General features: G+C 41.2%; 1 protein-coding gene across 2 annotated transcripts in view; it reads right to left on the bottom strand.

Annotated features, from left to right (window-relative positions):
• The window catches only part of TMEM154 (transmembrane protein 154), a 98,034-nt gene that overhangs the window by 46,424 nt on the left and 37,963 nt on the right, over positions 1-13,647 (bottom strand). For both annotated transcript variants that reach the window (XM_056562705.1, XM_056562697.1), the window contains exon 4: positions 7,160-7,187. In XM_056562705.1, the coding sequence (XP_056418680.1) occupies positions 7,160-7,187 (28 nt within the window). The remainder of the gene's footprint in view (positions 1-7,159; positions 7,188-13,647) is intronic.

Below are 13,647 nucleotides of genomic sequence, written 5' to 3'. Positions count from 1 at the left end.
TGTTTTCAAATAACTGGTGCCAGAAAGTTATACATATTTGGTAATTACTAATATTTAACCCCTTAAGGACCAAGCCCATTTTCACCTTAAAGGGGTATTCTGGGATTTTTTTTTTATTTGACTATCCTACAGGGGCTGTAAAGTTAGTGTAGTTCATAATATAATGTCTTTACCTGTGTGTGTGACGGTTTTCTCATAATTCTTATGTGATTTTCATCCCAATATTTATTTTTAACAGCATACAAAATGACTGCTGTCTTGGAATTTTCCCAGCTTGCAATGCGGCCGAGACCTGACTCACTAGTCAGCTGATGACAGAGAGCCTGTTTGCTTCAATGGGTGGAGAGAGCAATCTGCAACTAATGCAACAGCTGGAGGCACTCTGATTGAAAACCACAGGTCTGCAGCTCATTTATGTTTCAATGGGTGGGGTAGCTGATGTGTGGGAAGGAGGAAAATGGTATCATGGGATTTGTAGGCAAACAAGAAAACTGAAAACAGGAAATACAAGTTCAGAGAAAGCTAGCCACCTTGTTATGGTAATCTCACAGCATAGCCATTTAGCTCCAAGACAAGCGCAGATCCTTTCTAAGCATGTCCATTACTGTCTGCCACCTTATGCTGGATAACCCCTTTAAGGACCAGGCCAATTTTATTTTTGTGTTTTCATTTTTTCCTCCTCGCCTTCTAAAATCCATAACTCTTTTATATTTCCATCTACAGACCCATATAAGGGCTTGTTTTTTGCGTGACCAATTGTACTTTGTAATGAAACCTTTCATTTTACCATAAAATGTACAGCAAACCCCAAAAAATATTTTTTTAGGGAGGAAATTTTAATGAAAACCACAATTTTGCACATTTTGGAGGGTTTCGTTTTCACACTGTACAATTTATGGTAAAAATGAAATGTGTTGTTTATTTTGTGGGTCAATACTATTAAAATGATACCCATGGCTAGATACTTTCATATATTTGCACCGCTTAAAAAAAATCTTAAACTTTTTGTACAAAATCAATAATCTAAAATCGCCCTATTTTGACCACCTATAACTTTAAAATTTTTCCGTATATAGGGCGGTATAAGGGCTCATTTTTTGCATCGTCATCTGTACTTTTTATTGATCCCACATTTGCATATATAAAACTTTTAGATAATTTTTTATAAATTTTTTTAATAAAATGTGACAAAAAAGCTGAATTTTTTGACTTTTTAAAATTTTTTACATTTACGCCGTTCATCGTATGGGATTGTTAACATTATATTTTGATACATTCGAACATTTACACATGCGGCGATACCAAATATGTTTATTAAAAAAATTACGCTTTTTGGGGGTAAAATGGGAAAAACTGACAATTTTCATTTTTATTGGGGAGGGGATTTTTCCCTTTTTTCCCTTTTTCCCTATCTATAGCAATCATTTGATTGCTAATACTGTTTAGTGCTATGCATAGGACATGGAACTGATCAGTATTATCGGCTATCTCCTGCTCTGGTCTGCCCGATCTCAGACCAGAGCAGGAGACGCTGGGAGACGGACGGAGGCAGGTGAGGGGACCTCCGTCACCATTACAGATCATCGGATTGTCGCGGCAGCGCTGTACAGATCACGGCCTCTGAGGGGTTAATGGCTGACATCCGCGTGATCGCGGATGTTGGCCATTACTGGCGGGTCCCCAGCTGCTGATAGCAGCCAGAACCTGCCGTGTATGACGCGGGCACCGCTCCGATGCTCTCGGTCATACACAGGACGTAAATGTACGTCCTGGTGCGCTAAGTACCGCCAAACCAGGACGTACATTTACCTACGGGGTTGACAATCCTAATCCTTCCAGTACTTATTAGCTGCTGTATGCTCCACAGGAAGTTGTGTAGTTATTTCCAGTCTGACCACAGTGCTCTCTGCTGCCATCTCTGTCCATGTCTGGAACTGTCCAGAGTTGAACCAAATCCCCATAGCAAACCTCTCCTGCTCTGGACCATTCCTAACATGGACAGAGGTGGCAGCAGTATACTACAGAGAACTGCACAGCTTTCTCTGTAATATACAGAAGCTGATAAATACTGGAAGGCTTAAATGGGCACTATCATGAAGTACAAAAATTGATATGTTGTAGTACTTAAGTACTACAACATATCTCTAATATACTTTAATTAAAAAAAGTGATTTTAAACAAGTTTAAAATCACTTTTAAATTCGGCCACTAGGGGTCGCCCTCCTAGTGGCCGAATGCATTCAGCAGTGACGTCACCACTGAATTTCGACTCATTTCAGCCTGGCAATGAGTCGAAATTCAGGCACTGCTGTGCTCGCTCCCGCCTGTCAATCAAACAGGCAAGAGCGAGCACGCTGATAGCTGGGGCTGCGCGCATTGGCCAGCAACACTGGCCTTGAGCGCGGCCCCGCCCGCCCCCGTTACCCTGTCCGGAGGCAGCGAGAGCACTCATTGCTGCGCTGATCCTCCGGATGGGTAAGTCTGATCTGAGGTCTTATATTAGCCAGTGTGAGGTGGACGCATGGATCTGCGAGGCGCAAAAAACCACCTCACACCGGCAGTAATATCGTGCACGGCAGGCCGGCATTGCTCCTCTACTCCTCCTCCCTGGATAGCACATGCACAGCTAAACAGGGAGGAGGAGACCCCGGAGCTGCCTGCCGTGCTATTGGCAGATCGTCTATGCAGCGCTCCTGACAGGAGCGCTGCATAGACGATCTGAGGGCAGAAGCAAGCGCCCAGCAAGGCTGCTGGGAAGCGCTGCTTCCTGCCCTGCTTGATAGAGCAGATTTAGAAGCACTAAATCTGCTCTATTAAAGCGATTTAAAATGTTTTTAAAGCCAGGTAGAGGGTTAGGGCTAGATTACTAATAGGTAGGGACATATTAGATTATATATAACTTGGTGGGAGCTACCCTTTAAAGGGGTACTCTGGTGGAAAACATTTTTTTCAAATCAACTGGTGTCAGAAAGTTAAACAGATTTGTAAATTATTTCTATAAAAAAAAAATCATAATCCTTCTAGTACTTATCCGCTGCTGTATATGTAGTATATATGAATATATATAGTATATATACTACATAGGAAGTTGAGTTATTTTCTCTCCACAGTGCTCTCTCTCAGGAGAGGAATGCTATGGGGATTTGCTCCTACTCTGGACAGTTCCTGACATGGACAGAGGTGTCAGCAGAGAGCACTGTGGTCAACTTCCTCTGTAGCATACAGCAGCTGATAAGTAAGGAAGGAGTATGATTTTTAATAGAAGTAATTTACACATCTTTTTAACTTTCTGGCACCAGTTTATTTGAAAACATCTTTTTTCCCCACTGGATTACACCTTTAAAGCTCAAGATCAGAACCATTTTGCTCAATCGTGGGCTAAAGATATGTTAAGAAACTAGTAAGCACAGCGTTGTGAATTTATTCATTTTATATGCCATGCAAAATATAGAAAGACTTGTGTAGACACTTAAGATAAGTTTTTAAGATTTAAGTTTTGCTCATCGTTGAGTGAAATTCTAGTATTAAAGGGGTATTCCAGGAAAAAACTTTTTTTTTATATATCAACTGGCTCCAGAAAGTTAAACATAATTGTACATTACTTCTATTAAAAAATCTTAATCCTTTCAGTACTTATGAGCTTCTGAAGATAAGGTTGTTCTTTTCTGTCTAAGTGCTTTCTGATGACACGTGCCTCGGGAACTGCCCAGTTTAGAAGCAAATCCCCATAGCAGACCTCTTCTAAACTGGGCGGATCCCGAAACATGTGTCATCAGAGAGCACTTAGACAGAAAAGAACAACCTTATCTTCAGAAGCTCATAAGTACTGAAAGGATTAAGATTTTTTAATAGAAGTAATTTACAAATCTGTTTAACTTTCTGGAGCCAGTTGATATATATATATATATATATATATATATATATAAAGTTTTTTCCTGGATAACCCCTTTAACCTCTTAAGGACGCAGGGCGTATGGATATGCCCTGCATTCCGAGTCCTTAAGGACGCAGGGCGTATCCATACGCCCGTGGGAATTCCGGTGCCCACCGCTAGCCGGTTGGGGACCGGAGCCGGATGCCTGCTGAAATCGTTCAGCAGGCATCACGGCATATCGCCCAGGGGGGTCATTATGCCCCCCCATGTCGGCGATGGCCGCAGATCGCTGGACAATTCAGTCCAGCGATCTGCGGCGATTCCGGGTCAATCGGGTCTCCGGTGACCCGGTGACCCGGAATTACTGGCTGATCGGGGTCGTCTCTGACGGCCCCGAACAGCCAGAGCCTGCAGGGGTGAGGTGGCACTGGTGCCACCTCACGATCGCCCTGATTCGTCGGCCGGATTACCGGCCGACCAATCAGGGCGCCTGCTGCAGGTGTCACTCCCGCACCCGCTCCGCACCTCTTCCGGAGGACGTGAGCGGGTACGGGAAGACGACCCCAGGTTCTGGGGACCCCGATCCCCGGCGTCCATGTTGGGATCGGGGCCCCAGGAGCGACGGCGGCAGCGAGGGACAGTCCTGCGATGGAGCAGCAGCAGGAGGTGAGTTACAGCCTCCTGCTGTTGCTTAGCAACAGCTCCCAGCATGCAAAAAGGGCATGCTGGGAGCTGTAGTTATGCAACAGCAGGAGGCAGACCACCACAACTCCCAGCATTCCCTTATGGGCATGCTGGGACTTATGGTTTTGCAACAGCTGGAGGCACTTTTTTTCTATGGAAAAGTGTACCTTCAGCTGTTGTATAACTACAACTCCCAGCTTGCACAAACAGCTAAAGTGCATGCTGGGAGTTGTAGTGGTGCATCTGCTGGTTGCATAACTACAACTCCAAGCATGCCCGTTGGCTGTCGGTGACTGCTGAGAGTTGTAGTTTTGCAACAGCTGAAGGCACACTGGTTGTGAAACCCATTTTTTTTTTTTTTACCTAACTCAGTGTTCCACGACCTGTGTGCCTCCAGCTGTTGCAAACTACAACTCCCAGCAGTCACCTTACACCATGCACCGTACATGCTGGGAGTTGTAGTTTTGCAACAGCTGGAGGCACACTGGTTTTGAAACACTGAGTAAGGTCACAAACTCAGTGATACATAACCAGTGTGCCTACAGCTGTTGCAAAACTAAAACTCTCAGCTTGTACAGTCTGTCAGTGCATGCTAGGAGTTGTAGTTTTGCAACAGCTGGATGTCCCCCCCAATGTGAATGTACAGGGTACACTCACATGGGCGGAGGCTTACAGTAAGTATCGGGCTGCAAGTTTGAGATGCAGCAAATTTTCTGCAACAGTTCAAACTGCCAGCGAGAAACTACTGTGAACCCCCGCCCGTGCGACTGTACCCTAAAAACACTACACTACAATAACAAAAAATAAAATAAAAAGTAAAAAAACACTACATATACACATACCCCTCCCCTCCCCAATAAAAATGAAAAACGTCTGGTACGCCACGGTTTCCAAAACGGAGCCTCCAGCTGTTGCAAAACATCAACTCCCAGTATTGTCGGACAGCCGTTGACTGTCCAGGCATGCTGGGAGTTTTACAACAGCTGGAGGCACCCTGTTTGGGAATCACTGGCGTAGAATTTTTTTTTTTTTACATATGCAAAAGTCGTCAATCACCTGTGGGGTATTAAGGTTCACTTTACCCCTTGTTACGTTCCCCGAGGGGTCTAGTTTCCAAAATGGTATGCCATGTGTTTTTTTTTTTGCTGTTCTGGCACCATAGGGGCTTCCTAAATGCGGCATGCCCCCAGAGCAAAATGTGCTTCAAAAAAGCCAAATGTGACTCCTTCTCTTCTGAGACCTGTAGTGCGCCAGCAGATCACTTTTCACCCCCATATGGGGTGTTTTCTGAATCGGGAGAAATTGGGCTTCAAATTTTGGGGGGTATTTTCTGCTATTACCCTTTTTAAAAATGTAAAACTTTTGGGAAACCAAGCATTTTAGGTAAAAAATATATATATTTTTTTACATATGCAAAAGTCGTGAATCACCTGTGGGGTATTAAGGTTCACATTACCCCTTGTTACGTTCCCCGAGGGGTCTAGTTTCCAAAATGGTATGCCATGTGGGGCTTTTTGCTGTTCTGGCACCATAGGGGCTTCCTAAAGGTGACATGCCCCCCCAAAAACCATTTGACGCTCCTTCCCTTCTGAGCCCTCTACTGCGCCCGCCGAACAATTTACATAGACATATGAGGTATGTGCTTACTCAAGAGAAATTGGGTTTCAAATACAAGTAAAAAATTTCTCCTTTTTACCCCTTGCAAAAATTCAAAAATTGGGTCTACAAGAACATGCGAGTGTAAAAAATGAAGATTGTGAATTTTCTCCTTCACTTTGCTGCTATTCCTGTGAAACCCCTAAAGGGTTAAAACGCTGACTGAATGTCATTTTGAATACTTTGGGGGTGCAGTTTTTATAATGGGGTCATTTATGGGGTATTTCTAATATGAAGACCCTTCAAATTCACTTCAAACCTGAACTGGTCCCTGAAAAAAAGCGAGTTTCAAAATTTTGTGAAAAATTGGAAAATTGCTGCGGAACTTTGAAGCCCTCTGGTGTCTTCCAAAAGTAAAAACTCATCAATTTTATGATGCAAACATAAAGTGGACATATTGTATATGTGAATAAAAAAACATTTATTTGGAATATCCATTTTCCTTACAAGCAGAGAGCTTCAAAGTTAGAAAAATGCAAAATTTTCACATTTTTCATAAAATTTAGGGATTTTTCACCAAGAAAGGATGCAAGTTACCAAAAAATTTTACCACTAAGTTAAAGTAGAATATGTCACGAAAAAACAATCTCGGAATCAGAATGATAACTAAAAGCATTCCAGAGTTATTAATGTTTAAAGTGACAGTGGTCAGATTTGCAAAAAATGGCCAAGTCCTTAAGGTGAAAAAGGGCTCAGTCCTTAAGGGGTTAAGAGTTAGTTAGTAATTCTGAAATATCCATGTAAAATAGTGCAGTGTAGTAGTTTGACAGTGAGAGTGAAACAATAACATTCCTGCCTGAATGTGCTCTCTATAACCTGACATTAAACTCCTGGCCAAGGGAACAATTCCAGTTCTGTCTTGTAGAATATTGGAGGGTGGATTAGACAATGCTTTAGTATAGACAATAAGTACATCCTCCCCTGTCATGTATGTTAAGAATTTACCTTTTTACATCTTCATCAATTGGCACATCTAAAATGGAAAAAGAAAATATGTATAATTTAAGAGATAGAACAAAGTTTTTGTGAAAATACACAGTATCTTACATAAGTAAGTACACCCCTCCCATGTTTGTTAATATTTTATTATATCTTTTCATGTGATAACAATGAAGAAATGACCGTCTGCTACAATGTAAAGTAGTGAGTGTACAGCCCGAAAAACAGTGTTTAATGTTGTGTCCCCTCAAAATAACTCAACACACAGCCATAAATGTCTGAACCTTGGCAACAAAAGTTGGTACACATTTAAGTGAAAATGTCCAAATGGGGCACAATTAACCATTTTCCCTCCCCTTTGTCATGTGACTCCTTAGTGTTGCAAGGTTTCCAGTGTGAATGGGGAACAGGTGTCTTAAATTTGTTGTTATTGCTCTCACAGTCTCTAATACTGATCACTGGAAGTTCAACATGGAACCTCATGGCAAAAAAACTCTGATTATCAAAAAAAAAAAAATGCTGCTCTACATACAGATGGCCCATGCTATAAGAAGGGTAGAGAGGGAGAAAAAAAGTGGAGAGAGGACAGCGCCTCGTGTGATACCATAAAACAAAGGACCCCAGATGGGAACCCTGGCAGGGTAAACTCTCACCTGGTGACCCTCTTAAGGGTTATGCGTATCTCCCCGTTTCGAGGGGTACTTAAGGTATCCGTGCTGCAGCCGAGGTGCCTTGACTGGTATCCTGTGCAGGAACCCATAGGATAAAGGATTGTGAAGGAAAAACGGAGGCCCTTAGGTCCAGCGCTGCTTGGTCCACAGAGGTTTAGTGGAAGTCGTGGTGAAGGTTAAAAAGTAGTTTATTGAAAATTAATTAATAAAACTATTTTCCAAATGCATGCGAGCAATGACGCGTTTCGGGATTAGCATATCCCTTCTTCAGATTGCGAATGTACATAACTAATAAACTACTTTTTAACCTTCACCATGACTTCCACTGAACCTCTGTGGACCAAGCAGCGCCGGTCCTAAGGGCCTCCTTTTTTCCTTCACAATCCATGCTATAAGAAGATTGCCCAGACCCTGAAACTGAGCTGTAGCACGGTGGGGGAGATCCACTCAGAACAGGCCTCGCTATGTCCAAAGAAGTTGAGTGAATGTGCTCAGCCTCATATCCAGAGGTTGTCTTTGGGAAATAGATGTATGAGTGCTGCCAGCATTTCTGCAGAGGTTGAAAGGGTGTGTGTTTGGGTGGGGGGGGGGGGGGTTCCATGTGTCGTGTTTGTCAGCAACCAGGTGAGGACTACAAAGACAACAAAGACAAGTGTGTCTTGTCTACAGCAGTGGTTCTCAACCTTTTTGGCGACTGTACCCCCAAAGGCTGAAAGTATGTCCACAGGTACCCCTCGCACGTATATTCGCGTGGAGTCCAATTGCCGATAAGTAGGTCTTCTGAGTTCGGGACTTCGGCTGATTTCCAATTTCGGAGTAATACAGTTTTAGCAATTCCACATATTATACAATTCAATGCCCTTCCTTTTAGAGTAATATTATCCACCCCTATCAAGAGGAGTACCAGTTGGGGAGACCATAAGGTTGGCCAGGGGAATATTTCTCTCAACAGTTTCTTACAATGCAACCAGTACTGTTGAATGCTAGGACACATCCACAATACATGCAGCAGAGATTCTGCAACCACAGCCCCTCCAGCAGTTATAAGAAATTGATGGGTATATAAGGGCCAAACGATCTGGGGTGTAATACCATCTCAAAGTCGTTTTCATAACAGACTCAACATGTGAAGAACATTTTAAGTATAAGTATGACATTTTAAAGGCTCCCTGCCATTCCTCTGCAGTAAATGAGGATTGTAGGTCCCTCTCCCAGCTTCTAAGAGGGTGGGATTTTACAAAGGAGGTATGGTGTATTAAGGCATTATAGAAGGGCTTAAGGCCCCTGTGGGCCCGTGTTATATATAGGAAGGCAAGTCTGTCCATCCTGAGACCCGACAATGACATCCCCTGCAATAAATGGCGTAATTGTAAGTATTTAAAGAAGTCAGTAGCAGGTAGGGAGAATTTAGTACAAATGTCCTGGAAGGGTAATAGTGTATTGTTGAGAAAAATATCTGCTATTGAAGCTATACCACTTGCTATCCAAACACTCATGTCAGTTTGTGGTAGTAATGCTTGAATGAGGGTTAATGAAAGACATGAGATGTTGGGTATGGTACCCGAGTCAGATATTTTGTGAAAGGAATGCCATGCCCCAAGTGCCCTTTAAACACTGTTATACAGGCTGTGCACTCATTACTTTACATTGTAGCAGAAGGTAATTTCTTCAGTGTTGTCACATGAAAAGATATAATAAAGTATTTACAAAAATGTGAGGGGTGACCCTAATTTCCTCAATCATATAGCTCCAGACTAGAGTCTCATATGATATAACAACAAAACACAAATCCGTAGGGGGATTGGGGATCCCTGACACAAGGAGATTTTATATAGCTACCCTTGTGAGCATGATCCGACCCCTATGGGAAAGGAGTTTGGATGTTCCCTGGGTGCAATAGGAACACTCTTGTCTTTCAGGAGTAGATCCTTGAACCCTTTTCTTTTTATACCCGTGGAATATAAGAGTTTTTACTGGCGGATGACACAAAATCTCTCCCATTTTTCTCATTGGACATATTTCAATATTTTCTTAGACCTATTAAAGGCCTTAGGCCACTTTATTCCCTTATGGATCATCAATCTGATCTTACATACACTACTGCTATGAAAACTTGGAAATTAGAATTAAATATAACAATACCACTAAATACATGATAAAAAAAGCATATACAAATATAAATTTAGCCTTACTAAGCATGTGGAAGCAGCACTAAAGACCTGTCGTAGGTGGTATTTTACTCCTAATAATCTTCACCGCATTTTCCCCTCTTGTCCCGAATTGTGCTGGCGTAATTGCAATCAAAAGGGTACATTACTACATATATTATGGTCCTGCCCGGTTATCATGAAATATTGGATAGGGGTGGAAGATTTACTGAAACAAGTCTTGAGATTATTTTTATCTCTGACCCCTGAACTGGATCTCAGCTTTATATAGATAGAGATATTCCCAACTCACCATAGAGCATTGCTATGCAAAATCCTAGTTACATACAGCCAAATGAATACTGACGAGACATTGGAAAACACATATTTCTCCAACAATAGATGAACTAATAGTTTCAATAAAACACACTTACTTATTGGAAGAAATAGGGGAGATAGGACGAGGCCAAACTAAACGTTTTTACACAGTATGGAATCCTTGGAAGGCAAATATGAATAGACACAACAACTCCAGAATACTACCTCCCTATTCAGACATATAACCCATTCCACTTGATTGTGACATGTTTTATCCAGACATATATAGAGATTCCATCCCTCTTCCTGTACTATGATTACCAATGTCCATTGCTTTAGACATTACACCTGGTTATAGTTATTACTTAGTTTTTATGACTTTTCTATTAGACTAAAGGGTCACTATTAGGGCGAACCTAATGTATTATATAGAGCTCATAAATGCAGTTTTTCTAAACATGACTATTAGGGTGTTTCATTTTTCCAAAGATGTGATTTTCATATGACTTTGCTTACGCCCCGAGTCTCAGTGATGTAAAATATATATATATATATATATATATATATATATTAGATGAATACCTCAACAAAGGAGGAAGCTTTTGACTTCAAATCCCATCCCCATATATTGTTGTCATATCCCAACCCCATATCCCGTCCTCCTATCTCGACCTCCTATCCCGACCTCCTATCCTGACCTCCTATCCCGTCCTCCTATCTCGACCTCCTATCCTGTCCTCCTATCTCGACCTCCTATCCTAACCTCCTATCCCGTCCTCCTATTTCAACCCCCTATCCCGTCCTCCTATCTCCATCTCCTATCCTGACCTCCTATCCCGTCCTCCTATCTCGACCTCCTATCCCGACCTCCTATCTTGACCACCTATCCCGACCATCCCGTCCTTCTATCCTGCCCTCCTATCTCCACCTCCTATCCTGTCCTCATATCCCGACCTCCTAACTCAACCTCCTATCCCGACCATCCCATCCTCCTATCTCGAGCTCCTATCCCGACCTCCTATCCCGACCCATAATATGTGTACCAGGTATTGAAATATCTCCAGCCATACGGAAGTTATGTGAGAACATACATTTCCCATTGATTTGCATGGGACTTTAAACAAAAACCCTGACCCTCACAAATGGGGGTAGTTAAGGGTTAAATTAACTCTCCTATATTTTAAGTGGACATATAAGTAACATGTGACCAAGTATTATGGAAATATCTCCAGCCGTTTGGAAGTTATGCAGTAATATATATTTTCCATAGACTTGTATAGGACTTTAAACATAAACCCCGCCCCTGGCAAATGGGGGTGAGTAACGGTTAAATTACCTATCCTATGTTTGTTGTTGACATATAAGTAACATGTGTGCCAAGTTTCATGTTAATATCTTTAGCCGTTTGGAAGTTTTTGTGTAACATACACACACACATACATACATACACACACACACACACACACGTTGAGTTTTATATATATAGATTCCAAATTTCAAGAAGATTGGATAATATTTAGGGGTTGCACACATTAATCACTTTTATCTCAAACTAGTGACATTTCTAATATTGAAGTGCTTTGTACTGATGGGCTTCTCATGTGTTTCTTTCAACCCAACCAATGGGAACCAAAAGAGGAATTTGGCTGCTAGAAAAGGTGCCTAGTGGTAAGTTTTTAGGAGCTCGACTCCCTTCAAAAAGGAACAAGTACTTTTAGTTTTTATTTACCATCACAAGGAAATTAAAGAAACACTTTCATATGCTGCTAAATCTACCAGTACTAAACTACAGGAAGTGTGGAGGAAAGCAAATATCCCTGTTAAGACGGAGGAGAATATCCGTGCTGGTATACAGAAGCTGTTTCAAAGAATACCAAAATCTGGGTAAAGAGAAATCGAGAAACACGGATAAAGCAAATGTGAAACGGCAGATTTGGAAAGGTGATCTCGTCGAGTTATTTGACATTTCCCAGCAAAATGTGATGGACATGACTAGCGTATCACAAGAAGATGAAGAATTTCTTAGGTCACAAAAAGAAGATAGTATGAGTTCGTCAATGAGTGAAGTAGACAAGGTTTTCACCTCGAAAATAAGAACTAAGTGTACAAAAGAAGGAAATGATTCATATAAGAATAAACATAAAAAAGCTATCGCTGAAGTCAATAAGTCAGTTATAGTGGAACACTCATCTCCATCATCATCAGCACCTAGTGACGAAGAGGCCAAGTTTTCGCTTCCAGCAACAAAAAAATGATGTTGAAGTCCTAGATTAAAACCTCTAGACACTCACGTCTACTTGGGATCGAGAACAGCCATGTGAACGCTCTTAAGGTGGTCAATGATACCACAGAAAGAGGAATTGCACTGATTAAAAAGTTTAACAAATCGGTCAGGGACGAACACCAAAAACAATTCTTGTTGAGAGTAGTCGAGCATCACAGAAAAGTCATTACCAAGCGAACACAAGAAGGAATTTCATAGTTCAAAGTTGATTAATATAACACGTTTTGCCTATCATACTACCTATTAATCTTAGCGTATAGTTTTAATATTATTTTAAGGTTGTGATTTCTAGTTTTCCCAAAGTAATTAACATTGAAAAATCTTATTTTTTTGCCTACTTTTGCAAAACTGTTCAACGTGTGCAACCTCTAAATTTTATCCAATCTTCTTTAGAAATTTGGCATATATATATTTTACATCACTGAGACTCGGGGCGTAAGCAAAGTCTGCAAAAATTTTACATTTTATTTTTTTGCCTTACAAAATGGAACTCCCTAATGACTATGTGTACAAGATACTGTACTATAATAAGTTGATCTATCTGCTATACGATTACTTTGATATCTTTTATACAAAACTTTGTACATCTTTGTATAATGAAAAATCTTCAATAAAACTTGTTGAACCTAAAAATTTGAGGGGTGTACTCAATTATGTGAGATACCGTATATATAATGTGAGGGGTGTACTCAATTATGTGAGATACTGTATATAAAATGTGAGGGGTGGACTCACTTATGTGAGATACTGTATATAAAATGTGAGGGGTGGACTCACTTATGTGAGATACTGTATATATAATGTGAGGGGTGTACTCAATTATGTGAGATACTGTATATATAATGTGAGGGGTGGACTCACTTATGGGAGATACTGTATATATAATGTGAGGGGTGGACTCACTTATGTGAGATACTGTATATAAAATGTGAGGGGTGGACTCACTTATGGGAGATACTGTATATATAATGTGAGGGGTGGACTCACTTATGTGAGATACTGTATATATAATGTGAGGGGTGTACTCAATTATGTGAGATACTGTATATATAATGTGAGGGGTGGACTCACTTA

Source organism: Hyla sarda, chromosome 1, assembly GCF_029499605.1.
Source record: "Hyla sarda isolate aHylSar1 chromosome 1, aHylSar1.hap1, whole genome shotgun sequence".
NCBI lineage: Eukaryota > Metazoa > Chordata > Amphibia > Anura > Hylidae > Hyla > Hyla sarda.
Note: the sequence above shows the minus strand (reverse complement) of the source record. Positions and strands in the feature narration are given on the sequence as shown.